Source organism: Falco biarmicus, chromosome 9 (assembly GCF_023638135.1).
Source record: "Falco biarmicus isolate bFalBia1 chromosome 9, bFalBia1.pri, whole genome shotgun sequence".
Taxonomy (NCBI): Eukaryota; Metazoa; Chordata; class Aves; order Falconiformes; family Falconidae; genus Falco; species Falco biarmicus.
Window position 1 is genome coordinate 29,454,634 of NC_079296.1, and position 20,660 is coordinate 29,475,293.

General features: G+C 34.8%; 1 protein-coding gene across 5 annotated transcripts in view; it reads right to left on the reverse strand.

Moving 5' to 3' along the window:
• Positions 1-20,660, reverse strand: part of CPEB3 (cytoplasmic polyadenylation element binding protein 3) — a 92,350-nt gene that overhangs the window by 38,608 nt on the left and 33,082 nt on the right. For all 5 annotated transcript variants that reach the window (XM_056351178.1, XM_056351181.1, XM_056351180.1 and 2 more), the window contains exon 4: positions 8,847-8,903. In XM_056351178.1, the coding sequence (XP_056207153.1) occupies positions 8,847-8,903 (57 nt within the window). The remainder of the gene's footprint in view (positions 1-8,846; positions 8,904-20,660) is intronic.

The following is a 20,660-nucleotide window of genomic DNA, read 5'->3' on the forward strand; positions in this document are numbered from 1 at the left end:
TATGCTTAAGGTAAACATTTAGGCTCTGAACAAGGTAACAGTACATGATGGTAGAAATCTACCACAGGCTTCTGTAAATTTTAGAATAACCTATTGCATTCATGTATTATAACACATCTATGTTATACTGCACTGCATAATATTACTTTTATCTTAGATAAGCCCTCACAAACATAGCCTTTATGTCCATAAATGAGTTTTACTGAAGGTATATTTACAACTGCCTGTAAATTCTAGCGGGAAAATAGTACAATACACTTGAACAGAAAGACAGTCTAGACAGCTTTCGCTGATTTAAAAACCTTACATCACATTTAAAAACTCAAAGAAGGTGAAGTTTCACCATTGTTGATTATATTATATATATACAAAGAATTTGAAAATGAACTCTGTTTTATGCAGTGTTTACATTAAAATGTTACTTTTTCCAACAAGCTGGCAATTATTCAGCAGGGCAACTTAAGAATGTCAACACACACTTTATTATGTTGTTTACGCAGAAAGAATGTGTCATTTGACACAAGTCAATAAAAAAATACCCGTCTTGTTAATAAGTCAAAGTTCAGAGCACAACAGAATTACTAGAAGGAATGGTTCATCACATAAATTTCGTAAGACCTCCGGTTTAAGTATTTTGGAAAATAAAACATTTAGAAGTTCTTCTTGAATGGAGACATTTAGGAACCAACAATAAAATTATTGCGCTATTAGAAACTATGAAGTTACCAGTGTTTTTCTGAAGTTACTTTCTCTCCTAGGCAATTCCAACAGAGGACAAAAGAAAGGAGACTGGGAGCTCCCAAAATTGTACCCACCATCAGTGAAGCTACTCCTATATACTGGTTTTGTTGCCAAATACGAATGTCATTTCATATAGAAAACCATCTCCTGAATTTCAAAATTCAGCACAAAAGTGATTCTACCCTAGGTACCTCATAGAACATGACAGTATTAATGAAAACCTAGCTGTTTTGAGAAGTGATGAGTGTGTTTTCCCATATAAAATATGAAATTGTTGCAAACAAGCACCGATTTGTTGTGTAACTCCCAAATCCATCACTACTGTGTCAGTGTTACTGCACCCCTTTGCAACTTTCTTTAACTGACAGGTAGAAAGTTACATAACCACTATGTCCCAGATTGCAGGTACTCAAATACAAGGGAACAACACATTCTTTTTTACCCAATAACTCCCCTGAAACTATTAACTCACCTCATCCCAGAAGCTAAGTGTACTTTTACAAACATTACACTGTACGTTGAAGAACAGAACTCAAGCTTTTAACAAACAAGCAAACCAAACTCCCCAAACCCTAAATCTTGCAGTGAAATTAAGTAAATTTAGTGCTAATGCAATTGGAATTCTCAAAAGCCTGCAGTTAAGGATTACCCATTGTTGCAATAAATCAAAACACACTCAACAGAAATGCTCAAATTTTAGATGCATCTCAAAAAAAAGTTATATGAAACTGATGAAAAAGAACTTATTTTCTGATTTTTTTCCCCCACTGCTTTATTATAACATGGGACTGGTTCTGCATCCTGGATACAGATCAAATAGCATTTCAAGGAAATAATAAATTTGTGAATCCAAAACTAAATCAAACAAACTAGATCTACATTCTTTCCGTATCATAGCTAAAAGTGAATCTAAGCAGTTAATTTCAAATACAGAAATAACACCATTTATTTGTATTATCACATTTTATAGAGACTTAATATGAAGTATTTTGAGATTTTTAAAAACATTCTTTCTTCACTGTTGGTACTTATCTTATTACTGCAATAAAGTGTCCACAATATCAAAGATAGATATTTCAAGGTAATCTTAAATGCATTTCTTCAATTGACTTAAAATAGCATTATCTCTAGGGAAAAAAAAGTCAACATGTCCAGATCTGAAATTTTGGAGCTAGAAGGGCTAAAGGAAGATTTATTTGACAAGACTGGGAACCTCCCTGATTTATAAAGGTACTAGGAATCTTATTCCTAACTTGAAAAACTCATCTGTAATCTTGAAGCAGCCACCAGTTCAAAACAATACTTGCTGTAAGACACTGAGTTCTCCAGTAAGTGCCTTTGGGAGACATTCTTGTCTTTGTTAATTTTAGCCAACTCATTTGCTATAATACAAATAAATTTTATTTATGTACATCTTTATGATTTTAAAAGTATCTACCATTCACCAACCTGTCTCAAATTACCCACGTGTAAAAATCATAGTTGCAATTCCGGCAAGACAAATCAAAAGTTTTGTCTTTGATCACTCTGTCAGTCCATGCTACTCTGTCTGAATGGTCAAGGTTATATAAAAACTGTCAAAATGGAGGGGGGGTATGATTTAAAAGAAGAAAAAAATTAAAAATAATCACTAAAAAAGAGCTAGGTAAGGAACATTTTATTCTAAAAGTGGATTTTCATACAGTTGGAAGTATATGAAAAACAGCTACAGCAGAAGCAGTTTTAGTAACTTAATTTGTAGCAATCAATGTAAAAAATATATGCACATAAACATAGTTTACAATAAATACAACAATTTTACTAACTAAAAGAGGGGTCAAGGTTAACAAGAATAGTTTGCATACAAAGATGAGGCTAGTGCTTGAACCAGCTTGAGTTTACTGCATATAAAAAACTATTTCTTCAATAACAATTTCTGGATTTTATCTAGTAAGAAGAAAGCTGATAAATGAAGATGACAAGATAAAACTCCACTAAGCCATATGCCTAAAAGTTTGGGGGAAAATAAGAATTACATTTAGGAGAACAAAGAATTAAACTTGATCATTATCATTTTTGTGTTCCTTGCCATAGTATGGTTATACTGACTTTTATATGCACATAAATCTATTTGCTTCCAAACAAAGCTTTCTATATATTAATCTGTTATTTGCTGAACACTCATCCCACTTTTTCAGGGATAGCATTTGCAATTATTTATACTTCATCATGTTTCACCATTTGAGATTTGAGGGATAATTTTTCATGATGAGCAATGCAACAGAACAGCTTGTTTATGAAAATAATACTCTTTCTTCCCCTTTTCCTATAGCTACAGTCTTTTTAGAGAGGTCTTCGAAAGACAACATATAATCCAAATAATTCGCTTTTTGGGATTGAGTTAAATTATTGCTCATCTAAGAGTGCTTCAAAAGGTGGTTCTCAATTTCCACTGATAGATGGACTGGATGTTCAGATGGGCACTGCACTAATTTGGTGATATTAGCCTCAACAGTCCCTTCTGGCTCACTTTTTTTCCAATAATAGCAATGCAAGTGTTACAACAATCTCCCTGATAACATATGCTGACATACAACTGAATCCCATCATCGGGAAAATACAATCTACATGCAAGTTGTATGCAGTTAAGGCCCACATATGAGATCTCAAAACACTTGGTCAAACACACAAATTGCATTTGATATTCAAGACTATTGTTTAAACATCTTAGATCTTCCTTCCTCAGGCATACTGAGCAGCCAAGCATCTGTGCAGGAGGGAAGGCTTATGTATTTTACTTTCTTATAGTTTGGGGTTTTTTTAAAAAAAAGATTAATAAACCTCACATTTCTAACAGCCAGGCTGATAGGAACTTCCTTCATATTGCTTCCAATCTACCAAACCTAATTCTGGATTGCTGTCTTATCTCTTCTAGCATCATATATAATGCTTGTGGAACAGCCTGGCAAACCTTGTTCTTAAAATTCTGCAGAAACAGATGGCACTCACCCACAATAGAGAGGATCACACAGATGAAAGAAAAGCACATTGGTGAGGTTATGAGGCAGGAAAAGTGGTAGGAAAAAAAAACCAAACAAGATAGTAAAGAGCTATAATGTTGGATTAAAAGGAAGACGATTTAGAGAAATCTTCCTCTGCTAAAAAAAGACTTTAGCAGCCACTGACAAGAGGTACTACCTTCAGTAACAGCCAAATCAGATCTCAGAAAAAACAGATGCTAATATAGAAAATTGAAAGGAAGAAAGAAGAAAAAGCATGTTTTATTGCTCCCCTGCTTCCCCCCCCCCCCCCCCCCCTTTTTTTTAAAAAAAAATTGTACAGGTATAGAAGGGACTTTGAGGTATCAGCTTAGCCTGCCTCACAGCCCCCAAGGCAGCATCAATACGAACCGTTTGTACAGCTGGGTCTGAAAAACTTAACAAGGTTATGTGTAAAGTGACAGTTTGCACACTCTGAGACTCTCATGAACCCTGCTGCCTTTGCTATGTCACACTTCACAAGATCCCTTTTTTTCCCTCCAGTTAAATAAACGGATCTCTTCATGATCAAATTAGGTTTAGTTTGCAAAGCTTATTAGCTCTCTCAGTGTCTTTTATTCCTTTCTATTATTCTTTGTATGCTAATATGCTAGTAACCCATTAGAACCTGACCGGGCAATTGGGTTAAGGAGCTCAGCAAATTCCTATAGGCAGGTATAATATTATTATTGGAAGAGACTGATGGCCCTTGAAATTTTGCCACACGTTTTACCAGACTATTATCACTAACCCCCCCAAGATTTTATTAGCTATTAAACTGCCAACACAAGATTTTGCAAGACAAAAATTATTCAATAAATCTATTTGTAACGGTTCATTTCAAGGTATACCAACAGCACTGGCAAAAGATTTAAATATAAAATGCTATTTCAGCAACTCTGATATATCGAAACACTGTATGTGTTTGAAGACAATACATCAGAATGTAGGAAGAGCCAAGTACAATGGCTTTTAAGGAGACAAGGCAATTTGAAAAGCAATAGAAACATGAATATAAAAAACGAAATTGTTTTCCTGCCATTACATTTTCTGTCATTGCACGATGACTTGCCCTCATAATTATTATCTGTTAATAAAACATAGCCAAAAGCTCTACACAAACATCTAAAAAGGTGCCCCGAACTCTTGTCTTAATGTATTTTTCTGATTATTTTACTCAGAACAAACAGAATTAAATGACACTAATGAAAAGAAGAAAAGACAGTCAGATGGAGAGCAAATAGTACCAGACCTCACAGATGACACATTTTTGTATGCGACAAGAATGAACATTGGAAGCAGATGGAACATTTGAAGCCGAACAGCAGCGCAAAGTCACTGTACAGAGGAGCTTTAGGAAAAATAAAATTCCAGTATTTCACAAAGGGTTTATTCTCATTTGTTGGTTTAACTACCTTTAGACTAAACTAATTTTACTGAAGTAAGTTTGTTTGGGATCCCAGCAATACAGTTCAGTCCTTCATTAGAAAGATCACACACCCTCGTTTACTCCCCATCTCCCTTCTCCACCTGCTATACTTCTTTCTCACTGAAGTTTGTTCTTGGCTTTCTGGAGTTCACAAGCAGCATAAAAGATAGCTCACTACCTAGCACACAGGTGACTGTATTCATGCTGACCATTTAGTCCTATTTCTATAGCTGATTAAAAAGGAAAACTTAACTCAAGGGAACTCCCAGTGTCCCCCCAAACAGAAGCAATGGCTACAGAAATGAATGACTGCAAAGGGGAGTGATCCCTAGCATGAGAAGGGGAGGGAGGATACCTTTCAGTTAATTTTGGCAAAGCACATTGTTTTCAGACTTTGCTTAGTACTTAAACATAACTTCTAATAGGTACTGCAAACATCTACTAAAAATATCATCAACAGATGGTTTCCCTTTAAGTTCATACATGAATTTATGTAAATAAAATCAATAGTTCAATTTATGCCACATTTCCCCTAGAAATTACAGTATCAATTTAATAAGGTGCTGTAGATGAAAGTTTGTAAGAATTCTTCTACTAGAGAAATTTCAATTATAGATAGTATAGACAAAAGCTATGACTTTTTCCCTTTGCACAATATTTCAGATATAAATATTTGCATTTTCCTTTTGTTTAAGTGCTCTTTTGGATTATGCTCAGATCTCACCGAATATAAGAACATTGCATTCCTCAATAGAAGCCTAATTCTGATAGAAAACTTCAACTGCTTCTATAAGTGTTTATACACATGTGCAACAGTTTGTGTATATATGCAAGCATAACACCATTAACAACAAGAAGAGATTAATAATAATTATGCTTTTGAAAGTAATCTCTTCTGTCTCACTAGTTTTATTATTTCATAACTCAGTGCTTTGAGATGATTATTTACACTTTTCCCTGAGCAAGTAGCACCTTCCCTCAAACCAAACAATCCCCTTGAACAACTGTCTGTAAATGTTGAAGACTGTTGGGAAAACCCCTAGTTTCAAAAGGCTGTAATCAGTAAATAAGAATACCAGCTGAAGTACAGTTGACAGTGTTGCCATAAAGAATAAGAAGGAGCTAAAGAGACAAACACCCTCCAGAAAACTTTACTTCACATGTTGTAGGCAGAAGGGAAGTTTTACATTGCTGTTGGCCTGAGCCTATGTTGTCTTCCAGCTTCAAAAGACTGCGTATACTGCTAGTAAGAAATTGAGCTTTGAGTAATAAATCTTAAAGATTATTACTGTGTCTTCACAGGAAAGGAGAGAAATGCTTATGTAGCAATGAGTATAAATAGAACATGATGTTGGGATTTGCAGATTCAGCAGACAGTGTTTGGTTTTAACAAAAATTATATATAGGTATTATAAGTATCATGATTTCTAAAAGTTACGTTAAGTTCTCCAAATAGTTCAAAAAATTCCTGGGATGAAATATCCTTTGGGGATTTTTGATTTTATTTTACTTATTTTATTTTTTTAAACCCAAGCCACAATTATGGCAGCACAGGAAAGCATATTTCTTCTTGGACTAACTTTCCTTAGTCTATTTCCCTGTGACAAGGGGAATGAACCACGTGGGAATTACATAGTCCTAAATTTCTCAATTTTAGCTGCATACAGAAGAGCATTTAAATCACAGAATGTAATTTTTAATGTACTTGAATACTTGCTTTTATTCTCAATCCTTCAAAGATTTAACAGCAAAACCCAACAGGTTTCACAGTACAATAATTCTAGCTTCTGGGCTCTTAGTAATAGCCAAAAATGGTGCGGCCTTGAAGAGAAGAGATGCAGGAGACTGGAAATATATGGGAACTTACCCAGACTTTTGATTTGCACTGAATTCCATTCAAAAGAACAATCACTACTATTTTGCATAAATTGTGTATTTATGATTCCAGGCTTATGCAAGTCTGTAAATAGTTAATACTTCAATAAACCCATAATATTTTAAATACTGGAAATACATAAATATATTTTCTTTAGGTCTCTCAGTCAGCTACATTAATATTTTAGCCATACAGCAGGACTATAGCTGCAAAGGATTTTTTTTTTTTAATAAACAATTAGATTAAATAGCTGCTGTAAAAATTGCAAAGTAATTAGGAAGAAATATTTTCTGAAATATTACTTCCATTAAAAAGGCAAGGGCTTTTTTAAGTTTATCTGGCAATGACAGGATAAAAGCGAGTTGTCCCAAAATGAAACAACCCTGATTTGCTATAGTACAGAATATAGTGTAGTTTTTTGTATTTCATTCCTGTCTTTCAAAAAATCTCTGTAAGACTTTGTAAGAAATACTGCTATATATTCCATAGTAACTGTCAATTTTTAAAAGTAACTCAAATTCAACCATAATCTCCCTTCCGCATGATTATATTACTATTACAATCAGCTTATTGAAATGCCCACATTAGAACAACAAATACATTCTGAGATCAGAATTCATGTCAAATAGCAGCAGGCTGTATTGTGTAGAACTTATTCACACACACGCACACCCACATGAACAGCTTCCTCTTTTAACAAAGTCTTTAATTAAATGGAGCACTTCCAGTTAATTACTTTATTTCCTGTAATTTCACATGTCCATAGGAAAATGAGGTATATATGCTAACTATGACAACAGAAACTCTGCAAAATATCACCCCATTATTAACAGTGTAAAACTTAGAAAAAGAGCGCAAGCAAAGTCTTACAAGATCCAAAAGCTGGCATTTAAAGCCAAATGTCAAACTCTTGCATCTTTTTACAGATTTTCAGTTCTTCACATTTATAAATTATTTTTTAATTCTGTTTGGTACTACACAAAAACCTGCGGTTTTCAACTACACACAGTATAACAAACTGTGCAAAGGCAAAACAATTTGAGAGGGGAGTCAGTAAATTAATCCTAACACCTCTAATAATACATTGTAAGCAAAACAAGGCATTTCAAAATAGTTCTTCAGATTAGATGGACAAAAACTATACTTTGATTTGCATAGTTCAGTTTTACATTATTCTGGTGGTGCCTAACACCCCATTCTCCACCACCACACACCCCCAACACAAGGCTCTCTCTAGAGCATCCAGATCCATTTTCTGAATAGAAATGTTCATGACTGGATCTTTTTTTAATTTTTATTTTTCAACACAAACAAAAGCAATAATCTTTCAGTGAAGTGCAGCCCCACACTTTTTCTTCATTATTTAGATGTCCAAACATTCTCTCCAGTCCTGTCTACGTTATGTTTTCGGGAAACCAACAAACTCTATCAGTCAATGTAATTGTATGCAAAACTTCTAACAACTTATCCCAACAAGAAGAAATATGTCTGGAAAGATATTAGAAATTACAGATTTAACACACATACACACCTACAAAAGAGGGAACAACAAGGCATCATGAAGCTTTCAGTGGAACACACAAAGCTATTCTAAAGCTAATATAAAGAATCACCAATTCTACCAATAAAATTAGAGATGAACGATTTATGAAAAGAGGGTGCAACAACTTCTATGCAAATATTATTATTATCACACATTTATGTCTAACTGTACAGTTATGTACACAACAAATGTAAGAAATAATAACATGACAATATTAGTCACTAGATATTAACTACTTACTGTTAAGAGCCATAATATTGTCTGTTCCTGGATGATGGAAGTTTATTCCCATACGCCCTGCAATGTAAATAAAAGCTATTTTCAATGTTTTTATTTCAAAACTGAATTAAATTCATTAATATGAAAAATTGCTAAAGTGAATGAACATTTAGGGTAGCCAAATCTTCAACCTACTGAAGACAACTTCCCAAGAATACATATTTACAATATTTAACTCCATAGTACCTCAGTGTTATGTATTTAAAATACTGAAAATCACAAACCAAACAATTAAATAATTATCTTTGAATACATCCCTTCCCTTCGTAGTAGGAAAATAATTACGTTTACCCTTTCAAAATAAGGCCTCAAAGTTCAACCTTGCAGTTATGCCACTTATAGTTAGCTTCAAGTAACAGGTACAGCATTATAAAAACTCCACTGAACTGGTAAAAATAAATCACTGTTTTCCATACCACCTGTGACACCAGAAGCTCTCGAGTTAATTGCTGGAGAGAAGAGTGCTTAGCCCAGTTTTGTATTCTTCCCTAAAAAACCTGCTATGGCTTACTACTTGAGACAGGACACTAGGTTGGAGGGAGAGTTATTCTCATGGAGTACTTTCATATATACTTTGGGAAATATTTATTCTTGACCCATAATACAGAGCCATCATATACAGAAGGTTCACCATGAAATTCAAATGAACTCTGCTAGTGCCAGTTTCCAGGAAGCTAGAGAAATACAAAATAGTACCAGTTTTCTCAGGTGAGATTTAACACTTGAAAGCTTGGCTTAAGATCTTTGATGACTACAGGAACTGGAAGTGGGAGCCAATTTAGATGGTTACTTTGTTTCAAAGGAGACTCAGTCCACTTTTACCATCCAAACAAGAAATGAGCCAACTCTGCTACTGTTAAGATTCGTTTTAGATAGTATTTAACCAAGCTGAAGTATTAAAAACTTACTCTGAAGAAACTGTGTAACAGGACTTTCTTAATTAAAACCCTGAAACAGTTTAAAAGCTGTAATTGGTATTAGTCCTCATTTAGAAAAATATATAAAAGGATCATTATAGCCACATAAAACTTTTATTTAATTTAAGTAACAACTTAAGTTACTTATAAGTGTTGTAATCCACTTCATATGCTCTCCGTTTCTCCAGATTTGTGGTTAAATTCAGGAGCAAAGGAAGCAAGCAGTTTACATTTCTTCACTACATAGGCACTCAAATATGGGAGCTCAAGACCTACTTACTATACTGAAGAGCCAATATAACCATTAAGTTGCTGTACTTCTGCAAAACCAAGTTTTAACAACTATGCTTTGACAAAGCAGAACTAAAGCCAATCTTTTCCAACATTTTTAGCTCCTAGCGATAAGTTAAAGCCTTCTATTTCTAGTCACAGAAACTGCAGTGCTGTAATTAATATTCTTTCTGAACAGATGCAACATGAACCTTCAGTACCCTTCTGAAACGAAGTCACAAGCAGTTTAAGAAAAGCAAATATTTATTTTCTTCACATCATAATTTTCTGATTCTTTCAGAAAGAAGTGCCACCACAATAAGACTATGAAGCAAACAGCACCTCCAGAAAGAAGTGAGGGCAGAAAGAAGGTAAATAAACTTTCCATTTTCACTTTCCAACTCCTTGCACAAAGCTTCTTAAAGAGATCTTCATTAATTACTGTCATAATTCTCTTATACATATTTTCATATTGATCTGGCACTACAGAGACATTAAAGCTGCTATTATTTGTTAGCATAAGCTTGTGCTAAAATATTTCAGAAATCTTGCGAGACTGACATTAATTCCGTTTTCTTTAACAGCATATTAATGAGTGTGCGGTTACAGGTATTACTTGTAAAGAGAAAAGGTGTATATAATAATCTATACTTGTAAACTAATACTTGTAATAGACAAAAGGGAACAGCTATGAAAAAACAAGAGTAAAATTTGAATGCATAATGCTTGGATGGGCCCTTCTCTTTTCCTTTGCTGGAGCTGAAATTCTGCTGTTTGACCAGCTTCAGAAATAGAATCGTATCTGTGACATCTGGGTTTGGTTTTTTCCTCCCTCCAGGCTGTCACTGGACCAGGTGCTGCTTGTATGACATTTTGTCACCTGCCCTTGGCCTGCTATTTTTAAACAGTTCTTGTCAGCTATCTTTTAAGAGGAGCAGAAAATACAGAGCAGCACAAGCAGAAGAACATGTTCTCACACTGAGCTAAGCAACAGTGCAGAATAATTCTGTACATCTTCAGAAGTCCCCTAGTGCAATTCTATAGAAACAAATTAAAGGAATACTTTCAAAACACACCTGTATTAAAAGCATTCAAAACAGATTGGTAATGGTACAATTATAAGACAATTAGTTAATAATTATATAGCCTTTCATGTTAGCTACAACATTTGAGTATCATCTTGTTTTGAGCAAATTATTCAATTGAAAACAAAGGCCACATGCAGATTACAAAACTGTGTAATTATCTAAGGAAAAAGAAGAGAGCACAAGAAGGAAATTATAAATATATTCATTTAAAGGTGCAACGTAAGACTAAAATGTAATTAAGAATATGCACTTTCAAGGACCTATTTGGGTTAAACGCAGGAATTACTATCAGTAAACAATTTTAAGAAAAGCACATGTATGCTACCTGGACCTTTATGAAGTCTATATAAGCACATATTTCTAATTATAGTTTTAAGACAAAATCTCTGGATAAAATTTCTACTTTCAAGAATCTTAAGCACAATAATCAAAAACACAGAGAAGTTAGAGCACAGACGTTATGGACTCCAGCAGTTCACTGAAGTCATAAATAGGAACCCTTCCAGTAACAACATCCCTAGTACTTGTATTAGGTGTACATCTGCCATTTTCAGTTTGCCTGTCTTGGTTTCATAATTGAAAATATACTCAGTAGATAGTTATGTGCTTTTATAACACACACATATTACTGCAGTTAAGGCTGCAACAATAATCACTCTTTTACATAAGTCTTTTCAATTCCTAATTTAAAAAAAAATAATCCAGTTTTATACCTCTTGGTCTTTAAGCATTTCAGAGTATAAGGGTTGAATGATTCTTGTATAGCCCAGGCTCCTCTCTTGCACATTTTAACATTGTTAAATTCCTTAAATTCTCTCTCCTAACAGCATTTGGAGACGCTTTTCTGGTTGGACTGCCTAATTGTTCTGCTGCATGTCCAATATCATGCTTGTCATGGCACAGTGCCAAATTCCTTCTTAGAGCACATCTCAAGTATGCACATCTTCTCTTCTGTATTATATTGGAAATATGACATTAAATGGAAATTAACTTCACCTCATTCTTAGTAGAAAAGAGTCATGATTTTGAAACAATTCTGAAATCTTTCCAATAACTTAAGTATACCCTTCCCACATAGAATCCCTTTATTAAATCTTTCACAAATATTTAATCTGATCTTTTTTTTTTTCAATTGTCTAGATAATTTCAAGTTACACAAACAGTTTTGAGAAAGACTGGTGTTCCAGAAATAACAAATCTGGATATCAGGCACAGCTTTACCACTGTTGCAGTTTTTTGACAGTGTTTACTGCCAGGCTTTCCTGTGGTTGTCCCCTTAATCTTAACTTTAAAATCCACTATTTTTAGGAGATATTCAAGCTTATAAGCACAATCTGTTTACAAGTGTAAAACCAATCTATAACCTCATCTTTGTATAGATATGCTGATATTACCATTATTTTTCTGCATCTGAAACAAACACCAGTGATTAATCAGTTCCAGATCTGTAACTATTGTTTTTACCTTAAGGGATTTCTGAATTTATTTTCTCTTTTTATTCATTTTCTTTTCCCGAGTGTCTATGGTTTTTTTGGACTGAAAGCCTGATCAGATCCTGCCACGAACACTCACTCAGTGAAGGAGTTTTAAGATTACAGTTACCTGTTCTCATCATTTTCACGTTACAAGAACCAATGTTCATTGGTTATGTCTTGAGTAAAACTCACACTAATTCAGCAATTGGTATTTTGCATAAGGTTTACTAGAAAATAGCAAAGTTGACCTGCTTTTTACCTTTCCTGAACTTACAGGGAATGAGAGCTTCCTGTCATGCAGTTCTTAAAATCATTATTGATATCATTATTGATATCAGTTCAAAGTTATGAGTAGTGACTCCAATGGCAAGGTCAAATGAAACTGGCAACAGGATTAGGTCTGCTATACTTCCTTAGTAATAATACCTCCTTTATCATTCTTATCTTTTCTATCAAATTATTTCAGAGTTGGTGCCAACAACAGGCATTACAAAACAGCAATGGTTATTGGGATGGATAGATAGCAAATGGGGTAGAGCAAAGGTTAGACACAGACACATGCAAAAATCAAAGCCAGACCAGTATTCCCTCAAACATCTGAAATAAGATTATTTTGACCCATATGTATTTGGGGGTCTACTTTAAGCACAGCCTAACAACACACATACACCCCCCCATACCCCAGCTCAACCACGAGTCTTCGCTCCATGATTCACAAATGGCCAACAAGCATGAAGTACATGTGTGTATATACAAGAATTTTAAGCATTTTTACCTGAGTAGACCTCAAACCGCTCTCTCCCCTCTTCCCCCAAAACTACAGGCACCTGAAACTGGTGCTACACTAACTCAGCGTACATGCACAAAACAGTTTCAAAAGCAAGAACTGCGTAAGCAAGGGTCTGCACAGAGAATCATAAAAATAAAAGGTAACTCCCTGAAGAAGTTTGATGGCTTTTTTTTTTCTTCCCTTCTTCCCCCCTCCCCTCTTTTTTTTTTTTTTTTTTTTGAGGTCTATCTGCCATTTGTTCACACATAATTTAAACACCTACTTGCAACTTGCATATCTTTTATACATCAACATACTCAGCAGAACAAAAATACTAGTATTTGCCAGAAGGGAAATACTAAGAACGATTACTGGTGTTACACATCTGTATTTTTACTGTGCAAATACATTGTGGCAATGTGAACAGAACTGTATAATTATCATCTGTATCAGTAACAAAGCTTGCTGATACTAACTTCTTCCTACCACTGACTAAACAAATATATGCCATCAGTAGAGAAAGCAACCTATAAAATATAACAGCATCTACATTACAAGAGAATGCACTTTTCCTAAGTAAATAGCTCCAATTAAACACAAAGTCTTGCATATATTTTAGTACAAAGATTTTTAGCTTGAAAACAGTTAAATTTTCAAAACAGTAGTACTTTAAAAGCAAGACCTGATGAGCATAAAAAGAAGTTTAGCTTTACTTCTAAAATACACCAATATGAAAGCAGATTTTTCCATTAGCAGTCTATGCCAATATATACAAAACGCTCATAACAGTAGAGAAGTAAGAAAGACAAAAAGGGCTTTAGGTCTCTGGGGCCAGTCTTCAATAGTACAATGAAAAGATGGAAATAATGGGTATCTGCATCAGCACTCCTTAAACTAAACAAAACAAACAAAAAAGCACCATCAGTCCTGCCCAAAACAGATTCAGCAGGTCAAAGACAAGGACATGCTGGATGCCAGCAGCAAATTAGACAGTATGATCACACTACAGGATCATTGATGAAAACACTTAATTTAAGAAATATGAACCATTTAATGGTCATATTCTGTACTGAAGAGAAAAATATTACAGAGAATTTTCTTAAATACACAGAGTTTCAAATGGAAAGGAAATAAGAGTATGTTTCCTTTAAAAGGATTAACTTGAGTGGCCTAGTTTTACACACAAATAGATGTGCAAACACACCTGTCTGCTCACTCTGGTTTTTACATGCATTTACAGAAAGGTGTCTGACGAGCATCAGGATTTCGAGAAACACTGTTACAGTGCACTTTTTTCTAATGAAGTGTTGCAAAAAGCTGTAAATGGGTGGCACCATTTCCAGGACTGAGATGACAACATTTGTTCTGTTTGCACAACCTTTGTGTTCAGTTGCTGACTGCAAACACAAATACGATCTATTCACCTTCACTCTTCTCAGGTCATGTGGCAAACTTACTGCTTTGCTTACAAAAAGCCTATGAAGAATTAGAGCTGAACAAAATCTGATGGCATGCACTGAATTAACTAAAGATCAAGGTGGAAACGTAAAGGTCCATTCTATATGTATTAAAATATCATCCAAGCTTTATACAATCTTTAAACACTCCTGTCAAACCTCAAACAACAGTTAAATGTAAACAGGAAATCTTGAAATCTTACTTAGTTTTCATGTGACCTGATACAGTCTTCACAATAGTTAAAAAGTAGTAACGCCAGTAACTCCAGTTTTCTGTTGTCCAAATATATGGTGTCATTCATTTTAAATACTGAAAATCAAGATAAAAAGTTTCCCCACAGACACTGTTTCTACCTCTGAATGAATACATTTGTATTCAAAGTCTCAAACAATCTCAGAACAGCAAATGCTAAGAGATAGTCAGGGAGCATGTACATTCTACTGAAATATTATGACATAATCAACACATTTGATGTAACCTTCTGCAGTATGATATTCATTACAATTAGTTTTAATAAAGCCTACTCTTTAAATTCTCCTTGTACATATGTTATCTTCAAGTATGAGTACTTGGAGACGTCACATTCATACTTTTTTAAAACCTCAGAATTTTTGTTAGTTAGGGGTTTGCACATTACAAAGTGTGTTTCCATTCTGATTTAAAATAAAACCCAAATATTAGTTAGCTACTGTAAGAGTAAATTTAAAAAATTTCAAAAGGGACATGATTTCTCTCCTCAGTTTTATTTTTTATTCAGTTTCATGACCTATCAGTAGCACATGTGCATAGCATACGATCTAACACAGCTGAAATGTTTTATTTAATTATTTAAAAATAGAACAAAGGCAGCTGCTAGTTACTACTGATCAAAATATTTTTTATAGATCAGAATGCCTCTGTTTGTGTTGTAATGCAATAGTTTGACACGGATAAACTTATTGCAACAGTGACATATTACACCATAGACAGAAGACACTTTGATGTAGAAAAAAATGTTTTTGTAGTAAGTAGCATCTACCCACAGCTATTCTGACAATTCAGTTTTGCCCCACAGCATTAGGTAGAAGCAGTATGTAAATACCAACAGGTTACAAAATGCTGCAAATATACCCTTTCCTTGTTAAAGCAAAACTCTCTCCCATAAAATACATTATAAGCAACTAAGAAAACAGACAGTTCAGGAAAAAACATCTTAGAAGATATTGCACACTTCCATCACATAGGCCTGGTTATGACTGACACAGGAAACAACTAGGCACCCTTGGCCATATACAGTAACTAGTCTTTAACTAGAAGAAGCTTAACAATTCCTTTACTGTACTTTGTTTCTCCTTTTTGAAAGGAGAACAGGATTTATGACTATTGACTGAAAGAGAAGTGTTGAACCTGGTCTTGATTGCACAGAAAGCAGGTAAGGAAGCCTGCCTAACTGCCTCAAGAGAAAACAAGACTTGCTTTTTAATGAGTTTGCATTCTTTAGCTCTCAAAAGCATGAAAATGGCAAACAATTTGTAAAGTTACACAGTTCCCAGACTACAAGGACAGAAAGACAGGAACATACAGCAGGGTACCCCTATCTGGCAGAAAATGCTGAGAAAAAAAAAATCAGTTTTAGAAAGAAACAGAGTAAGAGCTGCCACCAAACACCTCCTCCCAAGACCTGGCTCAAGATAAAATGTGATGTAGATGGGTAAGCTGGTAATTTACCCTAGTCCAGAAACCTCAAAGCTAGGTATCAAATCTCTGTTACAGCAAGAAACACCCAAAAAGAACTAAGTGACTCTAGCTCTCCTAGCTGGAGAGCACCAAGCCAGCCTGTCACACTGTCTTAGCACTCACTAAACACAAGTAATTCAGTATTGCAGGACTGAGCATCAGTTAGCTTCTGCTGCACTAACAATACTTCAGCCTTTCCCTTGTTCCACACTTGAAAGCAAACACCACCACCCCGGAAAAGCCACTTAATCACATGTACTCTCAAGGCCCAGTGGATCACGCCTAAAAGAAGTGGCCTGCTGTGTTGACCTTGAAATAAACTCAATTTCCATTGCCTGCAGGACAAAGTCTGATCATACCTCAGATTCAGAGAAACTATAAAGCTTCAGCTATTACAAACAAGTGGACAGGCTTTTCCTTTCCCATCCCTGAGCTTCTCCACCACCTCCACTGAACAACGTAGAGCATGAGGAACTTACACCCAAGAATGAGAAGAAAATATTCCAGAACCATTTCAATTTGGTCTTCACATCAGAATCTTTTATGGTTTCCCATCCACATTCTAACCTACAGCCTTTGTTCTATATCTGAGATAATTATGTTTTGTTTCAAGTATCTGCTGGGATGCAAGGGGGCACATATGCCAAGAGGGGCTATGTTCCAAGCAATGTTTCAAACTTCCAATAAACCACCTGCAATATTTTACTAATGAATACATATGCAGACAATACTTCTAAAAATACGCATTTCCTCAAGACTTTGTTGCTAGCAGCAGGCTGAAATGATCCTGAAATAGCTGCACTGGCTTTGTAACATGCATTGGAGGCTCCAAGATATGCATATTTTTTCTAGAATTAAATCCTTCTGTGTTTTCAAAATCAGAGGCTTTTGGTACTTCGCCTTTTTACCTCTTCTGTTTAAAAATTTGGGTAGTAAATATAAGGGCAACTGACATGCAAGCACTGTTAGCTAAAATTTTTTGAGAAAACAAGGCTTGTTTACCAAAAGGCAAACCAAAAGTCATTTGAAAGCCATATCACTGTTTTTCTTTGTTTTTTAAACAAGGATTTGTGGCTGGTTTACTTTCTTATCTATACAAGAAAAAGCTACACAGAACCTAAGAGCAGACAGTCACAGATGCCAGAGGAAGGGAAGATTTAAAAGGGAAACACACACCTAGTTTACTCCTGAAAGACAGAGGAAATAAAATGAAGAGGAAGTAGCTATGAGATTTGATTAAATTAATAAGATTGAAGAAAAAGCAGTTGAAATTTTGCACAAGAGGCATTCACACAGTAATGTCTATGAGAAACTGAAAAATCAAACCGAATGACATAACCAGTACATTCAAAAAGCTTCAAGGTAAAAATAAATAAAAACTTGAACATTACTTAAGAAACAAGCAAAAGCAAGCAGAGTCAGTAGCGTACTTTCTCAAGGTGATTACAGACTAAAACATGCTGCTACTTTAAGGGGGAGAGCCAGAGGAGAGCAGGATAAATAAGAAGAAAAGCAAATTAGTTTAGAAGACAAGATTAAGTGAAATTTGAGGAAGGTGCAGAGAAGGACAGCAGTTGAAAACCTTCTGCATCTTTGGTGGAGGAAAAGCAGAAATGTGAAGGTACAGGGGAAGAGTCAAGACAAAACAGGAAAGCGATTTGAGGAGTAGATCAATGTTTGCAGAAAACTAGTTAGGCTTTCATGAAAAGGTTTCAGTTAAAATAGTAACACAGATCTGTTTAACAAAGAGGAAGACACTTCTTGGAAGGGAGAACAAACATGTCCTGAAACAGCCACTCCATGAATATTGCCAGTCATGTTGCATAGGGTGAAAACAGAAGTAGAGGAAAGTGCATGCTAGGTCAAGCCAAGGCTGGAGGTTAGCAAAGTAAGCCCTGTAGTTAGAGGGAAAAGAAAGCAAGGCAGGGAATTAACCATATTCATGGGGGAAAAAACAGCTGGGCAGAGACAGAGATAACTAATACTAAACAAGACTTCTCCCAGCAATTACTGGACTGGAAGCTGCTAGACAGCTAAGTAACAAGGCAGAAAGGCCAAAACAGGTGAGCAGCACTAAATGAGGAAATGAGACAGACAGAAAGAGCCTGTCCAGTAAGTGACAGAAATGTTTGTTTAAGTAAAGCCAATGGTCGCACTAGTGAATAGAAAAGATCAACTCAAACTTTACAATTAATATTCAACTCTTCAGTTTTACATTTTGAGCAGAGGAAAACAGCTCCTACTGCTTTCAGATGTCCATTTAAATTAGTCAGTCTTCTACATAAATTGAGAACCTAGGGGAGATGAAAATATTAAGTTTGATTTGGAAAGAATACTTTTCTTTAAAAGCATAAAGATGCTTAATGAAACCAAGAACTTCATTTCTACCTCACGCAAAATACCAACATTACATAGCATTATGACACTCTGTTACAGCTGTGGAAACCACTTGCAACACTTATAGAGACTACATCAGCTGAGTATTGGAAGCTATTCTTGATAGAATGACCCAACAACACAAAGGAATTAAAGATTTGTACACATTATTATTTTATGTGCTAATATTCTGACTAAAATACATTTCAAAATGGTTATAAAGAGACAATAATGCAAGTATAAGTAAAATTGCACTTACATGATGTTAAAGTCTTTTTCTAGAGTAATACAATTTCTAATCCAATCTTTCATTTTTTCCATGCTCAGGTTCAAACAGAAATTCAGTCTTTAAAAAATTAGTCTCAAGTTGTATACTTAAATAAATACCAATTTTAAAAACCATGACGTTTTAGCTAGATTATAATACATTTAATAAGATACAATAAATACTTAAAATCTACCTACCAGCAATTTGTTGGTTTTTTGTTTTGTTTTTTTTTAATAACAGCCATATGAAACGTATATCCAGCAGAAATCTCAATTTTCGTGAGCTTGTTTGTTATAAGTTTCAGGTTTACACTTATTTTGGAGGACTATGATCAGAATAGACATGAGACAGTATTTCTTTCCATTTTAGGTAGCTGAATAATGGCTAAAGACACATGAAGGCTATATAGCACAGAGAATTTCAAGATAATAGTGGAAAGAACGGGTTACATGAGCAGAGAGCACAGAACTCAGTCTGTTATGGTTATAAAAAAAAAACAAACAACTTTGTACCCAGAAAGATGGTGAAAAAGGCACAAGACCTTAGACCAAGAAAAAAATATTTTTCCACATGTAACATATAAATGGGGAGAGGAGCAAACGAGGCAATCGTGTATATAAGCATTAGCATAGGAAATGCTATACACAGCTACATTTCTTCTCTATCAGTTCCAGTGTCCTGACTTCTTGAGAGTTTGGGAATCATTTCTAGTTCAATACTTTCTTTGTATATGACTTATTACTGGCTTCAGTCTTCAAAGTCAGCCAGAATGCATGTGAGCAAGAACGTGTACCTATCTTTAAACTTAACCAATGGAAGATTAAGACAGAGGAGTGTGCAGCTGCATCAGGAATATTTATTCATTGAAATGCTGCCACAACCTTTCACTATTCAGTATCAGCTAAGTATTAGAAATGCTTTTATCTCCAATGCTACACCTGGTAGAACAAACATTGTTTAGTAGCATAAATAATCAAAACTTTCCCAGCACTTAACATCTAATAGCTTTTCACTCTCCCTGACAATTTCAAATCCAGATTAAGATTATTTTTTTTTTTTAAAGAAACCTGAAAGAACTGTAACGAGTAACTTGACAGAGTGGTTGTTTCAGAACCCTGTACACTAGCTGATGATCCAAAACTAAGAGTAGTATTAACTTTGAATAAGATGTTGAACATAGAAACTGGACTCCAGTTGTACTACACATTTTCTGAACTGAGTGACTGCAGCAGGAAACCCAACTGTGCGATTTGCTGAGACACAAGCCTAAGTTTCAGAAATGCCAGTTAGATAATATTAAGATTGTGCACTTACGATAAATGTATACACATTTCACCTTATCCTCCTATAGTAGAGATGATTATCTTAAGATGGGAAAACAGATGCTTTACGTAACTGACAACTCATTCATTAGCAAAAAGTTTATAGCAATACTGAA